General features: G+C 46.7%; 1 protein-coding gene across 1 annotated transcript in view; it reads left to right on the top strand.

The window, feature by feature from the left end:
• HKDC1 (hexokinase domain containing 1) overlaps positions 1-21,829 on the top strand; it is a 48,599-nt gene that overhangs the window by 14,524 nt on the left and 12,246 nt on the right. Inside the window, exons 3-14 of the mRNA XM_027840660.1 lie at positions 2,108-2,256; positions 2,356-2,475; positions 3,131-3,226; positions 4,715-4,814; positions 8,262-8,445; positions 10,123-10,278; positions 12,324-12,557; positions 14,012-14,316; positions 17,497-17,642; positions 17,742-17,864; positions 20,543-20,638; positions 20,834-20,933. Of these exons, the coding sequence (XP_027696461.1) occupies positions 2,108-2,256; positions 2,356-2,475; positions 3,131-3,226; positions 4,715-4,814; positions 8,262-8,445; positions 10,123-10,278; positions 12,324-12,557; positions 14,012-14,316; positions 17,497-17,642; positions 17,742-17,864; positions 20,543-20,638; positions 20,834-20,933 (1,809 nt within the window). The remainder of the gene's footprint in view (positions 1-2,107; positions 2,257-2,355; positions 2,476-3,130; positions 3,227-4,714; positions 4,815-8,261; positions 8,446-10,122; positions 10,279-12,323; positions 12,558-14,011; positions 14,317-17,496; positions 17,643-17,741; positions 17,865-20,542; positions 20,639-20,833; positions 20,934-21,829) is intronic.

Raw genomic sequence — 21,829 nt, 5'->3', positions numbered from 1 at the left:
AGGAACGTTTGGAAGTCCCCTATTTTGTTGAATATCCATCTCCTTCCCTGAAAAATCACGTTCATTTTTGCTGGGTAGTTAATCCTTGGCTGCATTCCAAGCTCCTTTGCGTTATGGAATATCATGTTCCATGCCCTACAGTTTTTTAATGTAGAGGCTGCAAGGTCCTGTGTAATCCTGACTGTGGTTCCATGATATTTAAATTGTTTCTTTCTGGCTGCTTGCAGTAATTTCTCTTTTATCTGGTAATTTTGGAATTTAGCTGTTATATTCCTTGGCATTTTCAATTTGGGATCTCTTTTACATGGGGAGTGATGGATTCTTTCTATAGTTATTTTACCTTCAGGTTCTAGGACTTCAGGGCAGTTTTCCTTTATGATTTCCTGAAGGATATTGTCCAGGCTCTTTTTTTCATCATGACTTTCAGGTAGGCCTATAATTTTTAAGTTGTCTCTCCTGGATCGATTTTCCAGGTCAGCTGTTTTACCCATGAGGTGTTTTACGTTTTCATCTATTTTTTCATTTTTTTGTTTCTGTTTGACTGATTCTTGCTCTCTCATAGAGTCATTAGTTTCCATTTGTTCAATTCTAATTTGTAACATATTGTATTTTTCTGTTAGATTCTGTACTTTCTTCTCCAATTGGTCAATTGTATTTTTAAGGGATTTATTTTCTTCATTGTACTTTTTTTCCAATTAGCCAATTGTGTGTTTTAGGGACTTGTTTTCTTCAGTGTGTTTTTTTTCCAATTGGCCAATTGTACTTTTTAAGGACTCCTACCTCTCTCATTTGACTTTTAAAATCCTTCTTGAGTTCTTCTAAGAAGGCTTTTTGGGCTTCAGACCAGTTCATATTCCCTTTTGATGTTGCAGATGTGGGTTTGATGACAGTGTTGTCCTCTTCAGAATTTCTGTCCTGATCTTCACTCTTCTCATAATAGGAATCTATCGTACGTTTCTTTTTACTCATGGTGTTTCTTTATTCCCTGGCCTTTAAAGAGATTAAGCTCTCCTGCTGGGGAGCAGAGGGCACTGACCCAAGCTTCTTGTGTTGGGAGCCTAGGTCTTGGTCATTGGCTTTGGGAGCTGGGGCCTCTTATGTTGGCAATTGGAAGTTGTAGGGTTCCGGCAGCTTATCTGGTGTTGGGCTGGAATCAGCAAGGCTGGGACTTTCAGGTAAATCTAGGTTGCCTGCTTTTCCTTTCCTTTAGCTTTGTTTAGCTCCTTTTAGATAAGTGCTGCCAGGTGTTTATCTGCCTGGGGCCCCTTGCAGTGCTGCCTTCCTTATTTCTGTTGAGGTACTGGCAGACTTCTTTGCTGTAGAATGCTGAGGCACCTGGTGGTTTTCTGAGCTGGTTTCCACCAGTTACCCCACCCTCACTGAGGCACTCGGAGGTACAGCTGTTGGCATTTGCCTGCTCGACCACCTGGGCTTCAGGATCTCCTCCTGGTTGGCAGTTGGAAGCTGTAGGGTTCTGACAGCTTACCTGGTGTTGGGCTGGAATCAACAAGGCTGGAACTTTTTGGCACCTTTAGGTTGCTTTCTTCAGCTCCTTTCAGACAATGCTGCCGGGTGCTTATCTGCCAGGGGCCCTTTGTCGTGCTGCTTCCCTTATTTTTGCTGAGGCACTGGGAGACCCGTTTGCTGTAGAATGCCGAGGCACTAGAATCTCCTCCTGGTGTGCTAAAGTGGGTCGTTCCACCAGCTGGCTGGGCGACTCCTGTTTCGTACTGCTCCCCTTCCCCCAGGGTAAGAGGGGCCTTTCCCGTTAATCCCTCTAGCTACCTGGGCTACTGCATTGCTGCACCCCGTCTTTGTTCTGGTTCAGCTGTTCCAGGGTTTTTTCTGGGGTGATATTTTCTGGGTTTTCAGAGGTTGATAGGAGAGGGTGAGAGCAACTACCTTTTTACTCTGCCATCTTGGTTCCTGGAAGCAGCCTTGGTGTAATAGATCTGGAGACAGGAAAGTGTGACATTAAATCCAGCTTCTGGCACTTGCTCCTGGTACGACTGTAGACAAGCCTGTTGCTTGCTTGGCCTGGCCTCTCTCCGGCCACTTCACAGTTGTCATGAACCCCAAGATCCAAGGAGGCTTTTCCCTTTTGCAGAGAAGGGGGAGTTCCTTGCCCTGGACCTGGGCGGCTCCAAGTTCCGTGTCCTGACGGTTCAAGTGTCCGAAGAGGGCAAGCGGAACGTTCACATGGAGAGCCAGTTCTACCCGACCCCCAAGGAAATCATCCATGGCAGTGGTTCTGAGGTATGCGGGTTGAGGGGTGGCAAGAGGGCGGCAGGCCACACTGCTGGCCCTGTTCGGCCTTCACGCCCTCTCCCTTCCCTTCCTTTCCCTTCCCCCCAGCTCTTTGACTACGTAGCCGACTGCGTGGCAGATTTCATGAAGACGCGGAACATAGAACACAAGAAATTACCCCTTGGTCTGACATTTTCTTTTCCGTGCCTGCAGAGTAAGTTAGAAGAGGTACGTGGGGCCCGCCTGGTTTCCATTTTTATTTTTTGTTTCTGACCAATGACCAGAACAGCGGGAAGAACAGAGTTTGGAGTCTGACGACCTTGGTCTGAGGCAGGTAGGGTAGGCATTATTGGGGCTTTTGGACTAGAACTGTGATTTCGTTGGGGTAAGGATTCCCAGGTGAGGCAACTAACTCCTTCTGCTGATGTAATTTGTCACGTCCTCTGAAACTTGGGTCTCTTAGAGATTTTCCTGGGACACTAAGAGGTTAATGACTCAAAGTCATTCAGCCATTAGTGGGCAGTGGTAGGTCTTTCTGACTCCAAGGCCAGCTCTATGCACTCAGGCAAATTGCTCCACTTTACAGAGAGGGAAACAGAATGACAAAAACATGGTGGCTCCACCTAGGTCCCACTGCTAGGAAGTGAGGGAGTCAGGCTGGGGATGGAGGGCTGTGGATTCCCAGGCCTGTCCTCATCTCCCTGCCCTGTGACCCTTCAGAAGAGAGTCTTAAAGGTGCTCAAGAATGAGGAAGGACCTCTGGAGAGGGTGAAAGAAGGAGGATCATTGGGTCTGAGGAAGAGAAGGCCAACCAGCTGTTTCAAGGTTATGTTCAGTTGTGAAATTCCCAGGCATTATGACGAGGTCTGAAACCTTCCCCTAGGGAATCCTGCTTTCGTGGACTAAGAAATTTAAGGTTCGGGGAGTTCAGGATACAAATGTGGTGAGCAGCCTGACCAGATCTCTGAAAAGACACAAGGTAAGGCTCTTGTACCATTCTGGAGACTCCTGTGTGTGTGTGTGTGTGTGTGTGTGTGTGTGTGTGTGTGTGTGAGCATCCAGGCATTCATTCTGCCCATGGCTAGGCCTACATGACCACCCAATTCCACCACTCTGGCCCTTTCAAAGAGGGCTTGATGACAAAGACATGATCCATTGGGATGACTGCCCATATATATATATACATGTGGCTGCATTTGAATTTGCTGTAAATCATGGCAGAATGCGAGGCAGTCCCTTCCGTGCCCACTTTCCAGGCATAATGGATGCTGAGTTTTTTGTGCATACAGTACCCAGGTAGGCTTTCAGAAGACAGATTCAGAACTCAAAGTGGGGCAGTTTTTGCTAGCTTTGGCTCTCTTTCTTGCTACCATCTTCTCTCTATTTTCCTTTAGGATTTAAAGCCAACTTTCTCTTTATAATTACCATCTCTTGCCTTCTTGGAACTAATCATTTCTTTTCAAAACATCTTCTTGATCCCAAAACCTTGAGTACGAATGTATGTATAAGGATCAATAGGAATCAAAGTTTCCAGTGTAGAATAATTAATTCTGTCACTCAGAATGGTCTCATATGAAGATGCCCACAGATTGGCATGGATGTAGGGGACCATTTCTGATTCTCAAAGTCCTTGTGTTATTCTGTAACAAGGAATTTTTGTACCCTGGACAAAGGGTATGAAAGGCACCTTCGGTGGTGGAGTGGAGGATGGAGACCCTGGAATGTGAGGCTGATATAGGGAGGCCAACATAGTGGGAAAGCCTGCATAGAACCCCATGGAAGGAGATGGGTCTCAAGATATTGGCATGAGGTGAATGACAGAAAGATTAATGAGTTGACTGGAAGACCACTTGTCCATACAATGTTCCATGGAAAAGAAAACAAACTTTATGAAACCAATGTGAGACTGATACTGGAGAGGTAGAGTTTGATTCTGGCTAACTAGGTATTTCAACTTCATTGTTTCTATCCTGCCAAAGGACTGTAAGCACTATCAATGCCCTCTAAATTTAAGGCCCTATGTCAAAGCTCTAGCCACCCAACCCTAGTTACTCTAGTAGGTACTCTGGTATCTTCTTGTAGAAACCCCTTAGTTCCCAAGATGAAAGAGCATCTGTTAGACGCATCCTGAGGTCCCCATTTGAGTAACAGAGATGCTGAATATTCTGCTCACTCTTTGAGATCTGATTGTCCAGGAAGTTATATCCAGGGACCTTGGCTGCCATCTTCCACATCGTCTTTTACCACTTTTAAGCCTTTATTACAGCCAAGAAGTAGGCAGTTCCTTAGACTTTTCTTCTAATAAGACAGAGAAAGTAATGAATGGTGGCAATCTGGCATGATGGTGGATTCTGCTTCTCTCTATTGGTCAAAAAGAAGACCATGTCTCTTTGTAGGAAGGAAAAGTGTGTTGTGAAAACTAGGCCCATCATCTCTCTAACAGGTAATATGACTTCTGCCCCTTTAGGATATCGATGTGGATGTCCTGGCCTTGGTCAATGACACGGTGGCAACCATGATGACCTGCGCCTATGATGACCCACGCTGTGAAGTTGGAGTCATCATTGGTAATTTCTCTTGGAACTTGTTTTGGGGCCAGGATAAGCAACAAGTAGACAATCCAACTGACCAGAACAATTCTCTATTTCAGCAGTGGGAAACCTGAGTATTCAGGCTGAGGGGAGCAGTGTGGGCTGAATTAAGAGGGAAGAGAACACAGGGAAGGGGTGGTCAGCATGGAAACCTGGAATAATGGGAAATGGGAGCAGATGTTTCTGAGAGAGACAGTCATGGGTCAAGTGTTCCTGAGGACCATGGAACTCAGTGCAAATGTTTATTAAGCACCTACTATGTGCAAGGAACTGTGATAACAACTGGGAACAGAGTGATGGAGAAAGACGGTCTTTGTAGTCACCTACTGTAGGGGATGAGAGCTGGGGGTTTAGTGAGCCTCAAACGCAGATTGAGTCAACAGGGAGTTACGGCAGCCCGAAACACTGATAGGATTATGGGCTGCTCTGAGAGGCATTGCTTTTGGAATCCAGAGGTGATGGTCCTGCTGTACTCTGCTAATGAAACCTTAGTAATCCATAGTAAGAGAGAAGGGGGCAGGGCCCCACTTCTCTCTGCCCTGCACAGGCTACATCTGGGCTTTTGTGTCCTGTTCTGGCCGTTCCAAGGTCAAGAAAGACATTGATAAACTGGAGAGTGTCCAGAAGAGAGATGTTGGGAGGGAAGGGCTTGGCATCTGTGCCATGTGGGGGTAACTGGAAGAAACTGGGCACGTTTAGCCTAAAGAAAAGAAGACATGCCAGGGCCGTGCTAGCCGTCTCTGAGTGTCTGAGGGGCTGTCATGGGGAGGAGGGATTTGATGGGTTCTTTGACCCCAGCGTGGAATGGGCAGCTTCGCCCAGTGGGGTAGAATGCCTTTGCCCTCTCATTGGGCATTCAGGCAGAGCCTGGAGGACAATTTGCTGTGTTGTAAAGAGGAATATCTTTCAAGTGTGGGTTAGACTAGAGTACAAGGCTCTGGCCGTCCCTTCCAACTGGGTGATTCTGAGTAAGGCTGTAGTACTAATAATAGCAGCCTGCTTTTACATGGGACAGCTAGGTGGCGCCATAGTGCATTGAGTCCATAGACTCATCTTTCTGAATTCAATCTGGTCTCAGACACTCACTAGCTGTGTGACCCTGGGCAAGCCACTTTACACCTATTTGCCTCAGTTTCCTCTTCTGTAAAATGAGCTGGAGAAGAAAATGGCAAACCACTCCAGTATCTTTGCCAAGAAGACCCCAAATGGGGTCGTGAAGAGTGGGACACGATCGAAAATGCACTTTACTCGGTTACAAAGCTTTTTATATAGATTATCTCATTTGATCTTTACCAGTTTTAAACCAATGAGGAAAAGGGGCTTTGGTTGCCATGTTCCTCAAGCTCCCTTCTCACATCTAAGTCTTTATCACTGCCAAAAAGAAAGAGAGAAAGAAAGAAAGAAAGAAAAAGGTTGATCCTTCAACTTTCACCTTCTTGTAGCCAGAGAGTTCACTCTGGGAAATATTTATTGGCTGATGTGACTTTATTATTTTAAAGAATGTTTCTATTTTATTATTTCTCAATTGCATGTAAAAACAATTTTTAACATTATTTTTTTTATAATTTTTGAGTTCCAAATTCCCTCCCTCCCCTCCCCCTTCCTTAAGAAGATAAGCAATGTGATATAGGTTATACATGTGCAATCATTCAAAATGTATTTCCATATTAGCCATGTTGCAAAAGAAAACACAAACACGCCCATCACACACACACACACACACACACACACACACACACACACTGACACACACTCAAGAAAAATAAAGTTAAAAAAGTATGCTTCTATCTGCATTCAGATTCTGTCAGTTCTCTCTCTGGAGGTGGACAGTATTTTTTATCAAGTCTTTCAGAATTGTCTTGTATCGAATTGCTGAGAATAGCTAAGTCATTCATAGTTGATCATCATACAATGTTGCTGTTACTGTGTGCAATGTTCTCCTGGTCTGCTTGCTTCACTTAGCATCAGTTCATGTAAATCCAGATTTTTCTGGAACCCTCCTACCTATCTTTTCTTATCACACAGTAGTATTCCATTACAATCATAGTAATATAGTTTGTTCAGCCATCCCCAATTGATGGGCACCCCTTCGATTTCCAATTCTTTCCCACCACAAAAAGAGGTGCTATACATATTTTTATACATACATAAGATCTTTTCCTTTTCCTTCTATCTCTTTGGGATACAGACCTAGTAGTGGTATTGCTGGGTCAAAGGGTATGCACAATTTGATAGTACTTTGGGCACAGTTCCAAATTCTCCGTTTCAACCATTCTCCAGAATGGTTGTATCAATTCACAACTCCACCAAAAGTGCATTATTGTCCCAATTTTCCCACATTTCCTCTAACTTTTGTTATTTTTTTCTGTCACAGTCAATCTGATAGGTGTAAGGTGGTACCTCAGAGTTGTTTTAATTTGCATTTCTTTAATCAGTAGTGAGTTAGCACATTTTTTTCATATGACTATAAATAGCTTTGATTTCTTCATCTTCAATACTGCCTATTCATATGCTTTAACCATTTATCAGTTGGGGAATGACTTGTATTCTTATAAATTTGACTCAATTTTCTATATATTTGAGAGATGAGGCCTTCATCAGAGAAACTTGCTGTAAATTTTTCCCTCAGTTTCCTGCTTTCCTTCTAATCTTGGCTACATTGATTTTGTTTGTGCAAAACCTTTTAAATTTAATAAAATAAAAATTACCCATTTCACATTCCACAATGCTCCCTATTTCTTATTTAGTCATAAACTTTTTCTTTATCCATAGTTCTGACAGGTAAATTTTTTCCATCCTTCCCTAATTTACTTATGACATCAACCTTTATGTGTAACGCATGTACTCATTTTGACTTTATCTTGGTATGTAATGTGAGATATTGGTCTATACCTAGTTTCTGCCAGACTGCTTTCTAATTTTCCCAGCAATTTTTGTCCAATAGTGATTTCTTGTCCCAAAAGCTTGGATCTTTGAGTTTGTCAAACACTAGATTACTGTGGTCATTTGCTACTGTGTCTCATTCCACTGATCCACCACTCTATTTCTTAGCCAGTATCAGATTGTTTGCTTTCTAATACAGTTTGTGATCTGGTGCAGCTCAGCCACCTTCCTTTACATTTTTTTCTTTGATTCCTTTGATAATCTTGACCTTTCGTTCTTCCAGATGAACTTTATTGTTTTTTTCTAGCTCTATAAAATAATTTTTGAGTATGATGTGACTTTATTCTATCACAACCTGGAGGAACAACATAGAAACTTCCCACGGACAAAAGTACCTAATCGGAGGCCGTCGGGAACACGTCCCGGAGCTGTGCAGAGAAACCCTAAAGGGGTCCTCCAAGTCTGGTGGTCTCCCCTTAGCTTTATGTGACCGTCATCCTTTCAATGTGACAGCCAGTTTCTTTCTGACTTCTCATGTAGGAACTGGTACCAACGCCTGTTACATGGAGGACATGAGCAACATCGACATGGTGGAAGGCGACGAGGGCAGGATGTGTATCAACACCGAGTGGGGCGCCTTCGGGGAAGACGGCTCCTTGGAAGACATCCGGACCGAGTTTGACAGGGAGATAGACTTGGGGTCCATCAATCCAGGGAAACAACTGTGAGCGATTTTCTGTCTTTCAAGCACTCCTTGGGTTGGAGGCTGGCTGCTTGAGCCTTCGTGCTTTGGATCTGCAGAGGTTTTCAGTGGTTGCTGGTGAAAAGGAGACAAATTGAGATTTCAAAGCTTAAGGACATGTCTCCTTAATAATATCACTGTGTCTTGCCCAGTGGCAATCCCAGTCTTGCCAAACTTTCTCTGTCTTCCTTCCCTTACTCTCTTTCCTTTGCTCTGGCCCCTATGTTGCCCATTCCCCTGCCTTGCACTCTGGCTAGAAAGACATTTACCTGGCCTTTAGAGTTTACAAAGCCCCTTACATATGCAATCTAATTGAAGCCTTATAACAACCCTGGGAGGGAGGTAGGGGCTGTAGCTAGCCCCACTTTACCCATAACTGGGGTCTTTAGTGGAATACTTTTCTCATTGGCTTGAGCCAGATGGGGAAACTGAGGCTCAGAGACATTCGGCGATTTGCCTGTGGTCTCACGGCTGCTAAGTGTCAGAGGCAGAATTGATCCCAGTTTTTCCTGACTCCAACGCCAGCCTTCTACCCACTAGGCCACACTGCCTTTATGACTATTGTAATGGTCTCCTCACAGATCTTCCCACCTCCACAGTCTCCCCACACCAACCCATATTCATGCTTTGCCAGAATAGTTTTTTCCCCTTTATACCTTTGGCCATGCCCCACTTCTGCTCCAATATCTTCCGAGGTTCCCTATTATTTAAAAAACAAACTCAAACTCCTTATGTCCTGGCATTCAAGGCCTTCTGCAATCTGACACCACCCTTCCTTTCCAGGTTCAGCTCGAATTACTCCCTTTCATATACTCTATGGTCCTGCCTCACTGACCTAATCTGTGCCCTTAGACAGGCCCTGTCCCCTCTCTCCTGGGTGCCTTTGCACCTGAGATATCTGAGTAGGAAGAGCTTTTTTTTTTTTTAAATTAAATGTTTTATTAGAATAACCAACTAACCTTGGTTAATATTTCCATTTCAGTCACTTCATTTCAGCACCTATAGAGAGTATCCTAATACTTCCCTAGTCTCTCTGTCTAAGGCCCCACAGGATTCTTTGTCCATTCCTTTTTATTCACTTTTTCTCTTCTACGGCTGTTGCGTGGTTATCATTTTTCTGGACCTGTTTTTTTCCCACTTTGCATTATTTTAGAAATAGCTTTCCAGATTTCTTTGTGGGTCTCATCTTCTGTCTGCATTTCGTAGCTTTGCTCTGTAATTTATTGAGCATTCTGTTGTTGCTGTCCAGGCTGTTCACAATTTGGGGTCTGGACACTTTCTTTACATATTACTTTTTTTAAAAAACAATTATACATGATGCTGCTCTGGAAATCTTTGAGCCAATAACTGCTCCCCCCTTTTTTGGTCATTTTTGATAACACCTACATGGCATCTTCCCAACAGCAGAATCATTGGGAGCGTGATTTTTCCCAGGTGTGTGAGGACACGTACCGTGAGTTCCTAAATGGAGCACACAGGACAAGTGCCCCAGAAGGCGCTGGGGCTGGGTGACTGTGGACAGGCTCTCAGGGCCTCAGGTCCCCTACTTCACAGGGCTGTCAGTAGGGGTGCGAACTTGACCGAGGCAGCTCGAAGAGCGTCCGAGGTCAAGGTTGTTCCCATGGGTAGATCATCTCTGGCCCTCTCGTTGAATCTCAGGTTCGAGAAGATGATTAGTGGGCTGTACATGGGGGAACTGGTCAGACTCATTCTTCTGAAGATGACGAAGGCCGGCCTCCTGTTCCGTGGTGAGAAGTCCTCTGCTCTCTACGCCAAGGGCAAGATCGAGACCCGACACGTGGCCGCGATGGAGAAGTGAGATGTTCTCTGTCTCCGCTGTCTTCTTTAGCTTATTGTACCTATGCTCGGCTCCTCCCCATCTTTCCTGACTTGGGTAACGATGCCGAATTCTTCTCAATGCTAGAGGCAGTCAGAGAGTGCCGTGGTTAGAATTAGGAAGATCCGAGTTCAAATGCAGCTTCAGATCTCTCTCGCTGTGTGACCCTGAGCGAGTCACTGAACCGCTGTTTGCCTCAGTTTCCTCATCTGTAAAATGGAGATGATAATATGAGAACTCTACCTTTCAGGGTTGTTGTAAGCATCGAATGAGATAATAATTGTAAAGCACTTAGCACAGCGCCTGGCACATAGTAAGGGATAGATAAACGTGAGCTGTAAGATGAAGATAACAATAGCATGTACCTCTCAGGGTTGTTGTGAGGATAAAATGAAATATTTGTGAAGTTCTCTGTAAGATCTTAAAGTTCAGTATAAAATGTTAGCTATTGTTATTATATACACATAGCATATGTTATTATTACATTATTGTGTGTTATGTTAATAATAATGACTGTGATGATGATGACGACAGATTCTGTGTTGGGCAGTTCATGGGATCACAAAATGTAAGAACTGTAGAGGACCTTAGAAGCCAGTCCAACCCACTCACTTTGCAGATGGGGAAACTGAGGCTCAGCGTGAGAGCGTGTCTATTCAGGTCATTCACTTCCTGAGTTTATAGAAGATGTAAAAGAAACTGACCCCCGAAGAGGAAGTGACTTGGCCACAGGCACGCAGCTAATAAGTGGCAAAGCTAGGGCTCAAACCTGGTCTCCCAACCCCGGATGCAGTGGGTATGCACTAAGGCCTGTGTCAGCAGAAGGGACTTTCCACGCAGCTCAGCTCCCTGGGTCTCACCCTCCTCCCCCTTTTTTTCAGCCCTTTTTCCTCTCTTTCCCTGCTGCCCGGGTCTGCCTGGGAGCCTGGCGGAGGGTTCCTGGCCCTGGGCTCTTAATTTTGTCTTTTGTTCTGTGCCCAAACACATCCTTTGGCTTGGAAGGTTTTTATTTGATTTTTAATCATGAATCTAATAACAACCACAACGTATGTAAACAACAAAAAAACAGCAATGACTAAATCCCAAAACAAATCCCCAAATCTGCATGATTTAATTGTGGCCAAAGCAGAATCTTAACCCAATAATCTGTTCTAGGCCCCTCCCCCTCCTTTCCACCTCGTACTTAGAAAATATTGTTGCTGCTGTTTTTTCTTTTTTAACGTAGATAGAGCAGGGGTGTTTGGCCCATTCTCTTCTCTCGGCCTCACGTCACGTAAAGCTTTTCATCTTTTCTTGTAGAGTTTGTGTTTTCTCACATCTTAAAATGCAGAAATCTTCAAGATGACACACACATATCACTCCTAGCCTCAGTTTTCCTTCCCTGTAAAATGAGAGTTGGGTCAGGTGATGCCCGGGTCTTAGGTTTAGGGACAGAAAGGACTTCAAAGACCATCAAATCCACCCTCCTCATTGACTTGCCCAGGTCTCATACCACACTTTGTTGAGCTATTTCTCAGTTGTTGAACATGAGGGCTGCTCCCAGTTTTTTCGCTATTACAGATAAGCCTGCTTTAAGTAGGCAGCTTGTGGATAGGCCACAGATTTAGAGCTGGAAGGGGCATTAAAGGCCACTGACTCCAGCCTCCTTTATTGGACAGCCAGGCAAAGGAGGCAAAGTGACTAGCCCAGGATCACACAGCTAGCGAGTATCTGAGGTAGGATTTGAACTGAGGGCTTCCTGACTCCAAGCCCAAAGTTCTACCCACTGGTCCACTTCCCTAGTGTTATCAGGTTTCCCTCACGGCCACCCTGTGAGGCACATCATTTAAGTATTATTATCCCCATTTTACAGATGAGGGAACCGAGGCTCAGATAGTGAGTTGCTCACCCATGGTCACACGGCCCAGCTAGTAAGTGTCAGAGCAAGGATTCCAAACTCCACAAACCACCTCTCTCCCTCACCGAGGTAGGGTGGGGCAGTAGGTCAATCAAGATGTTGTTTGCTTTCTTGGTTCTTGGCCAGGTATAAGGAAGGCCTCGGGAACACCAGAGAAATCCTGATGGAGCTGGGCCTGGAGCCTTCGGAGGAAGACTGCTTGGCAGTCCAACACGTGTGTACCATCGTCTCGTTCCGATCAGCTAATCTCTGTGCAGCCGCCCTGGCCGCCATCTTGACCCGCCTCCGGGAGAATAAGAAGCTGACCCGGCTCCGGACCACTGTGGGAATGGATGGCACCCTCTACAAAATCCACCCTCAGTAAGGAGCACCCCGCACCCCACCTCATCACCCTACAGCCAGTGGGAAGGACGCTGTTGCCTCCCAGTACTGGCTCTGCTGCTCCCTACCTGGGTAATGTAACCACCCTGGCCTCAGTTTCCTTAAAATGAGTAGATGACAGTCTTGGGGCCCATCTGGCACTGAAGAGTTGTCATCTCTATGGCTGGAAGGGGTCATTTCTAGCCCTGCCTTCCTCATTTTACAGAGGAAACTAAGGTCCAAGGTCATCAAAATAGCAGGATTTGAACGTGGGTCTTCTGGCTTCAGAGCCACCACTTTTCAACTATCTCACCTGGGCAGACTCATGGAGGAACCAACCCCTACAGGTTATGGAAGCTCAAGTGGATCCAGGTCAGGAAGGATGAATATAGGGAATGTCTTTAGATTCTGATGAGAGAGAGACAGAGAGACAGAGACAGAGAGAGAGAGACAGAGAGACAGAGACAGAGAGACAGAGAGAAAGAGGGAGAGAGAGAGAGAAAGAGAGACAGAGAGAAAGACAGAGAGAGAGGAGAGACAGAGACAGAGACAGAGAGAGAGAGGAGAGACAGAGAGAGACAGAGAGAGACAGAGAGAGAGAGATTCAGAGAGTGAGAGAGACAGAGAGAAAGAGGGAGAGAGAGAGAGAGAAAGACAGAGAGAAAGACAGAGAGAGAGAGAGGAGAGACAGAGACAGACAGAGACAGAGAGAGAGAGGAGAGAGACAGAGAAAGAGGGAGACAGAACACGCTCAGTAACCACGGCACTGCCAGGGACTCTGGGGCTGCTTTCATTTTGTCTTTGCACCCCTAAAGTCTAGGGGGCAGGAACAGGCGTTTACATAACACTTACTATGTGCCAGACACTGTGCTAACACAACGCTACCTCATTTGATCCTCATCTCAAGTCTGGGTGTCGGGGGCTGCTATTATCCCCCTTTTACAGTTGAGGAGACAGAGCCAACAGAACTTAAGTGACCTTCCCAGGGTCACAGCTTGTAAGTGTCTGAGGCAGGATTTGAACTCAGGTCTTCCCGCCTGCAGGCTCAGTGCTCTAGTCATGTGGCACAATACGTGGTACATGGCAGGATGAATTGAATTGAATTGAATTTGCTTACATTACCCACGTAGAGGTCTTCTGCCAAGGTCAGGCAGGCCCTATGGTCACACCCATCCAGCGATGGTTTACCTAGCGCAAGTGAAGGATGCTTCAGGGAAGTGGAGGCCGCTGAGGAGCTCCTCGGGGAGCTGATGGAGCCTTGGGAGGATGGGCTGTGGCGCCAGGGAGGGGCCCCACTCTGCTGTTTCCCAGCTGCGTCCCCGTGGGCCCGGCCCCTCCTGTCTCAGAAGCTCAGTTTGCTCATCTGTAGCGCGAGGGGGTTGGTATGGACGCCCACGAGGCCCCTTGGGCTCTAAATCCTTGCCTTAGGATCCTGGGTCACTCCCCCGCTGCAGGTACCCAAAGCGCCTGCACAAAGTGGTGAGGAAGCTGGTCCCCAGCTGCGACGTGCGGTTCCTCCTCTCGGAGAGCGGCAGCGCCAAGGGGGCGGCCATGGTGACCGCGGTGGCTGCTCGGGTGCAGGCCCAACGGAAGCTGATCGACAAGGTGCTGTCCCAGTTCCAGCTGACGCGAGAGCACCTGGTAAACGTGAGGGACAAGATGAGGGCCGAGATGGTCTACGGGCTGAAGAGGGAGACCCAGCCGCTGGCCACCGTGAAGATGCTGCCCACCTACGTCTGTGCTATGCCTGACGGGACAGGTACGGAGGGCCGCCGGCATCCTGCCCTCTGGCTGCCCTTTTGTGTGTGGCTTGATTCAGATCTTTGCACAGATGTCCAAAGCCTTGTTTTAGCCTTGAGATAATAAGCTTAGAGCCAGAAAGGTCCTTCGAGGACATCTGATCCAGGTCACTCACTTTGTAGACAAGGAAACAAACCCAGAGAAGGGAGGAGACTTGTCCAAGGTCACACGCCTGTTTACTTTGGATGTGTAGGCTGGGCAGGCATGCCAGGGTTGGGATCAGCTCCAGATTGATCCAAACAAAAAGTATTATACTATAAAATAATCCTTTATGTGGGGGCAATTAGGTGGCACAGTGGACAGAGTGCCAAGCCTGGAGCCAGGAAGTCTTGAGTTCAAATCTGCCCTCAGACACTTACTAGCTGTGTGACCTTGGACAAGTCAATTAACCCCTAAATGCCTCAGTTCCTCATCTGTAAAATGAGGACACACAGGAGAAGAAAATGTTCAACCACTCTAGTATCTTTGCCAAGAAAACCCCAGGACAAAAGTCCAGAGTCAGACACGACTGAACAAAAACAATCCATTCTTCTTTAAACTTCACACACAAATACTAATAGACATAGGGGCAGCTAGGGGGCGCAGGGGTTAGAGCACCGGCCCTGAAGTCAGGAGGACCTGAATTCAAATCCGGCCTCAGACCAAACACTTGACAGGTACTAGCTGTGTGACCTTGGGCAAGTCACTTAACCCCGATTGCCTCACAAAAACAAAACAAAACAAAACGAACAAATACTAATAGACAAAGAATGAAATGAAATAAGCTAAATCTCTAAACAAAGCCTCAAACTTTGAAGTACTTATGTTTTGGTGACAAAGAAAAAAATAAGAATATTATAATATTCAATTTAAACAAAATAAAAACACAGAACATTATTTTGTCCCCCTCTGAATCCCCAAGGTTCTCGGTCTTTTTAGAAAAAATGGCTGTTGTCAATATGTATCTTCTCATCTAGCATCCTCACTTTGCATCCGTCTAAAGCAGGGATTCTTAACCCTTTTTGTGCCGTGGGGACCTCCTCCACCCCCGACAGTCTGGTGACTCCTCAGAATCATATTTTTAAATGCATAAAGAAAATGCATAGGATTACAAAAAAACCCCGAGGGTTTCATATTCTTTACAGACACTCATTTTTAGGGTACCCGATGATAATAATAATAATAGCTAACATTTATACAGTGCTTTAAGGTTTGCAAAGTGCTTCACAAATATTATCTCATTTGACCATCTCAACAACCCTGAGAGGTAGGTGCATTATTATTTCCATTTTGCAGATGAGAAAACCAAGGCAGACAGCATTTCATTGACTTGCCCAGGGTCACACAGCCAATAAGTGTCTGAGGCTGGATTTGAGCTCAGATCTGCCTGACTCCAGACCCAGTGCTCTATCCACTGCACCACTTAGGTGTGTAAATGTAATAGGTATTTTTTGAGTGAGTGAAAAAGTGCTTACTAAGTCTCCCTCCTGCACTGCGCTTGGTACTGGAGATACAAATACAAGAGTGAGACACCCCCTACCCTCAAGGTGCTCTCATATGGGGCAGGGAGTTTGGGTCTAGGGGAAGTCCCAGGAAGGGCAGGCTGGTGACGCCGGTCCAGATGGGACCGTGTGAGCAGCCTCCTGTAATGCTTCTTTGTGCTGAGGTTTGCCGGGCACTGTTGGGGAAACGAGGGAGCAGGATATCTGGTCAGGGTTGGGATGCCCTTTAGAAAAGCTCCTCAAATTGTACAGCTATTTCAGCGGAAAGAGCACACTGGCTCTGAAGTCAGAGGCCCTGGGTTCAAATTCTCTTCGGAAGCTTATGCCTCGCGTGACCTTGGGCGAGTCACCTCTCTAGGTGTCTGTTTCCTCACCTGTAAAATGAGGACCTTAGACTGGACATCCTCTAAGGCCCCTTCCAGCTCTGTCTACGATTTCATGATGCTGTATTTGATTCACATTTCTGCCCGAGAAGCCGTGGGGTATCACAGTCTTGAACTCGGGGAGACCTGAGTTCAAATCCATCTTCTGACACATGGTGGCTGTGTGACAGTGGTCCAGTCCCTTTACCTCTCTGTGCCCCAGGAAACTCTCGCCCACGGTTAAGATACAGATGAGTCCCTGATCAGCATCAGCAGAGCAGCCACACCAGAAATTCCCGACAGCGATGACATCCAAATCCAGATTTTAAAAACCAAAGGCTGAGCAGGCTTCCGCCTCAGCTGGCCCTCAGGGTCCTGTGATAAGTCCACCACTTATCCTCCTCGGTCCTCAGCGCCCTCAGAAGGTCCTTTCGCTTTGAGATCCTTTGGTCCCTAGGCATAGACTTCAAGGCGTGATGGTTTTGTCTGCTCGGCAGCTCCCTCTGCTGGCAAAGATCCAATCCCGGGACGACCTGATAATTCAACTCAATGCAATGATTTTTTGTTTTTTATTAAGCACCTACTACGTCCCCTGGGGATACAGAGACAAAAATGAACCAGCCTCTGCCCTCTGGGAGCTTACACTCTACTCGATAGAGTGTGGTTATTCATAAGTTACATTGGCCAAAGATCATCCCCCTGTGGCCAGTGTGGTCATGAGGTGGGTCCGTGGTAACAGCTGCGCCATCTCCGGACTCAGCCTTTGCAGCTTGGGTGGACTTGCCAGATTCTTGTGCTCCACAGGCCCAGCCTTGGAGATGCCAGCATGACCCTCGGGCCACTGCCAGTCATCAAAAGAAGTCATTAACACACCAGAGTTCATCCCACAATTTTCCACCGTTTGGATGTATTTGTTGTTTTTGTTAAGTCATTTTCAGTCGCATCTGACTCTTCATGGCTCCATTTGGAGTCTTCTTGGCCAAGATACTGGAGTGGTCTGCCATTTCCTTCTCAGGCTTATTTTACAGATGAGGATACTGAGGCAAACAGGGTGAAGTGACTTGTCCAGGGTCACACAAGCCTAGGAAGTATCTGGGGCAAGATTTGAACTCACTTCATCTATAAAATGAGGGTGAAGAGCCTTGGGGGGGGCCAGGGGAACCCAGGAAGAGATGACCTTGGAGGCCTCTTCCAGGCTTAGATCTGTGAGTCTGGGAACACATCTTTAGAACCCGAGGCTGCTGGCTCACATGCATAGCCGTCACTCACGAGACCCTCTGATTTTCTTCCCTGCAGAGAAGGGCAAGTACCTGGCTCTGGATCTGGGAGGAACCAATTTCCGGGTCCTGCTGGTGAAGATCAGAAGTGGGCGGAGATCAGTGAGGATGTACAATAAGATCTTTGCCATCCCGCTGGAGATCATGCAGGGCACCGGGGAAGAGGTAACTGGGCAAGTACCTTTGTGGGCCCTGGGCCATGCCGGCAGTGGGAAGCTTCCCCCGCGCCCTGCCTCCGTGTGACGCCCTCCCCCTTCCCCACAGCTGTTTGACCACATCGTGCACTGCATCGCCGACTTCCTGGATTACATGGGCATCAAGGGGGCCAGTCGGCTGCCACTGGGCTTCACGTTCTCCTTCCCCTGCAAGCAGACCAGCATCGACAAGGTAAGGCCTGGGCCCCTGCAGCCTGGGGCGCACTGCGGCCCTCCTTCCCCCAGGAAGGTCTCACGGACGCCCTTGAGTCACCGGCCAAGCAGCTGGGAGGGACCTCAGAGGGCTTGCAGCCTAACCCTCTCATCTGACATATGAAGAAACTGAGGCACACAAAGAGGGTCACACGACCACTGAGTGTCCGAGGAGGGCTTCAAACCCTGACTCTAAATCCAGTGCCCTGGAGACAGATGGGTGTGGGGGGGGGCAGGGAAGGGCCTTGCCCAGCCCCAAGAAGGACAGTGATAAGAGGCAGAACTAATATGCCTGTGTATGGTATTTATTAAGCACTTTCTGTGTGCTTTGGGGCCACAAATGCAAGCAAGCTAAACAATCCCTGCCTTCCGAGAGCTTATATTCTAGCAGGAGGAGATGACACATTTAGGGGTGTCTGAAAGGAGCTGCATGTGTCCGGGGTGCGAGAGCTGGTGCAGTTGGAGATGATGGAAAGGGCTGTGGTCGCCAAAGTCTAGTAGCCTCTCGGAGTCTCCTTCCACGTCCATAAAAACACAAGCTGTCAGAACTCAAGACGATATGCCCTGTGGAAGAACAATGGCGTTGGAGCAGAAGGGAAAGGAGAAGGGGGAGAAGCATTTATTAAGTGCTTCCTGTGTGCAAAGGGCTTTTTACATATGGTCTCATTTGGTCCTCACGACATCCTGGGACGTTATTATCCTCATCTGATAGATGAGGAAACTGAGGCAGACAGAGCTGAAGTGGCTTGCCCAAGGTCACACATCCATTGTGTGTCAGAGTTAAGATTTGGACCCAAGTCTTCCTAATTCTAAAACTTTCAGTCTGTGAACTTGTGTGTGTGCCTGCAACACCTTCCTTCCCCTGCCACTGGTGAATTCCTCCTCATCCTTCCCAGTCCAGCTCTAGGAAGGCTCCCCTGGTCTCCCGGGCCTGTCAACAATAACCTTCCCTGATAGAGAACCCCTGTTTTTACCTTGATACACCGACGTCATAGAGGATGTAGAGAGAGAAGGGGGAGGGTCCAGGACAGAGTGCCAAACTGTGCGTGCGAATGTCTTAATGCCATAAAGACAGATGTCGGGTCTTTTCAAACTGTGTGTCTCCTTGAGTGCTTAGCCCAGTGATGTACACAGTAGGTGCTTAATAAGTGCTTGCTGCTTCGAATCATGGCATTTCAGCCAGGGAGTAAGGAACCCGAGTGCCTCTGGGTCTTGTCTTAGTCTATCCCTCACAGGAAGGCTCTGGGGCATGCAGGCCTCTAGTACCAAGCTGCTGCTGCTGCTGCTACTACTATTACTACTGCTACTGCTACTATGACTACTACTGTTGCTGCTGCTGCAGTTATTTTTAGAGGATGCTGAGGATTCAATCAATTTGCATCTCAGATTGTCCTCTGCATATGTGCACCAGCAGTATTCTCGGCCATCACCACCATCTCTCCCCTCTTTGGGGAGTAGTTCTGGTGTATAACCATGCTCTTGCTTATTCTGCTGACAGGCAGGTAGAAAAGGGACCAGGATGGTCATTTCCATTTTTCAAAGGAAGAAACTGAGGCCTGAGGGTTAGATTGAAGACTTGCTAGAAACCACACAAGCCAGTGGCTGAGTTAGGACTCGAACCCAGTTCCCTAGCAGCTGAGGTCCCGGACCATACATTCCCTCTCCACCTGATACTCAGCTAACGGAGACCCAGAATATCATGTGGAACTTTTTTTTCTCTTTCTAAAAATCCTCTTGGATGGCGCTTCCCAGCTGTAGTGGCAGCATTATCATGTTGCACCTCTTAGAGCTGGTGGGGACTCTAGAGGTCAGGGGGTCCAGGCACACCGAGGCTCTGTCCTGGACCCTCCCCCTTCTCTCTCTACATCCTCTTTCTCTCAGTGGTCATCTCTATGCAGGTAATTCCCAGATCCGTATGTTTAGCCTTAGTCTGTCTTCTAAACTATAGTCCTGTGTCACCAGCTGCCTTGTGGACACTTCTCACTGGACATCCTATAGGATGTCCTGTATGTAGGACATACAAATTCAACACATCTGAAAACAATTTTTTATCCTCCCCTCAAACCCATCCCTTCTCCTGACTCTCCCAATTTCTGTCAAGGGCATCACCACCCTTCCAATCACCCAGGTTTGGAACTTGGGAGTCATGCTCAGCTATTCCCTCTTCCTCACCCCTCATGCTCTCAGTGGTCAGATTTTGTTGATTCTATTTTTCACCCCATTGTCTCTGTTCTCTCTCTCTCTCTCTCTCTCTCTCTCTCTCTCTCTCTCTCTCTCTCTCTCTCTCTCTCTTTCTCTCTCTCTGTTCTCTATTTCTTTCTCTCTCTGTTCTCTATTTCTTTCTCTCTCTGTTCTCTCTCTCTCTCTCTCTCCCTCTCTCCCCCCCTCCCCCACAGTCATCATCCTACTGGCCCCTCATCACTTCTCTCCCCTAGATTACTGCAATTGATCTTCCAGGTCCTAGTGACTTACCTTTCCCAATCTATCCTCCACACACTCATCTATTTTCCACATCTTGAACTTACTGAGTTAATCTACCCTGGTCATAATCAAGGAATAAAGGTCATGATGAGCTGTATGGACACTGGCGGGGCGGGGGGGGGGGATGGTTAATTGATTTTTCCGTTGTTCATATCAACTTCCTACCTTCTTTTTCAGGGGATACTCGTAGAGTGGACCAAAGGATTCAAAGCCACAGACTGTGAAGGGGAAGATGTCGTGGACATGCTCAGGGAGGCCATTAAGAGGAGAAATGTAGGTGCTGGGGACCCTCACCCGGACACCTGGATTTGTCCTCTTCCCGCCCCCCTCGTCCTTGTTCCCCAGCTCTCCAGGTCCCCTTCTTCTGAGTGCCTCTAGCTTAGGAGCACAGGGGTGATGAGATAGGAGGGAACCCTGGCTGCTGTGGCAGGCTCCTAGTGCTCATCGCAGAACTCCCTCTTGTTGTAGGAATTTGAACTGGATATTGTTGCGGTCGTCAATGACACCGTGGGCACCATGATGACCTGTGGCTATGAAGACCCTGACTGTGAGATTGGCCTCATCGCAGGTGAGCCTGATTTCATGTGTTACAATACTTCCTGCTCACTGGAACTGGTATGATTGCCCAATTCAGTGGTTCTTGCCACAGGACTAGAAGATTAGGGGTTTGTTATTGTCTCTGGGCTGTATCCCAGCTCCTACACCAAGGTGTTTGACCCTGGGAAATTCATTTAATTTGTTTCAGCCTTGGTTTCCTCATCTGCAAAATGGGGTAAATGATACCTGAGCCACCTACCCAAAAGTTGCTGTGAAGAAGGGTTATGAACAGAGCTTTTTAGATATGTGAATTGTTGTTTTATTGTACAGGTGGGGAGACTGAGGCACACAAGATAATTTGCCCAAGGTTGTATTGCCTAGAAATAACGTAGCCAGGTACAGGGTCTCTGATCTGATTCTTAATCCAAGCAATGGCTATCTCTTGCCAGGGACCTTTGAGACCAAAAGTTCCTCACCTGAGGTATGTGAACTTGTTTAGACAGACAGACAGATAGATAGATAGATAGATAGATAGATAACTAAATGGATAGCTAGATCAATAGATAGATGGATAGATAAATAAATGTGTGGATAGATAGATGAATGAATAGATAGATGAATAGATTGGCAGATAGATGCAGACAGATAGGTAGATAAAGAGATAGATGGATAGAAGAGATAGGTAGATAGATGAATATATAGACAGATGAATGGATACATTGCTTGATAGATGAATGGATAGATAGATACATAACTATTTCAATAGAACTGGTTTCCTTTGTAATCCTATGTATTTTATTTCATGCATTTAAAAACATGATTTGGAGAAGGCATCCACAGACTTCATTAGCCTGCCAAAGGGGTCCAGGACACAAAAAAGGTTAAGAATCCCTGAAACAGGAAAAAGGTGACCCTCTCGGTAGCCTG

This window comes from Vombatus ursinus, unplaced genomic scaffold, assembly GCF_900497805.2.
Source record: "Vombatus ursinus unplaced genomic scaffold, bare-nosed wombat genome assembly UNPS02014847.1, whole genome shotgun sequence".
NCBI lineage: Eukaryota > Metazoa > Chordata > Mammalia > Diprotodontia > Vombatidae > Vombatus > Vombatus ursinus.
The sequence above is the reverse complement of the archived record's forward strand: the minus strand, read 5'-3'. Positions and strand labels throughout refer to the sequence as shown.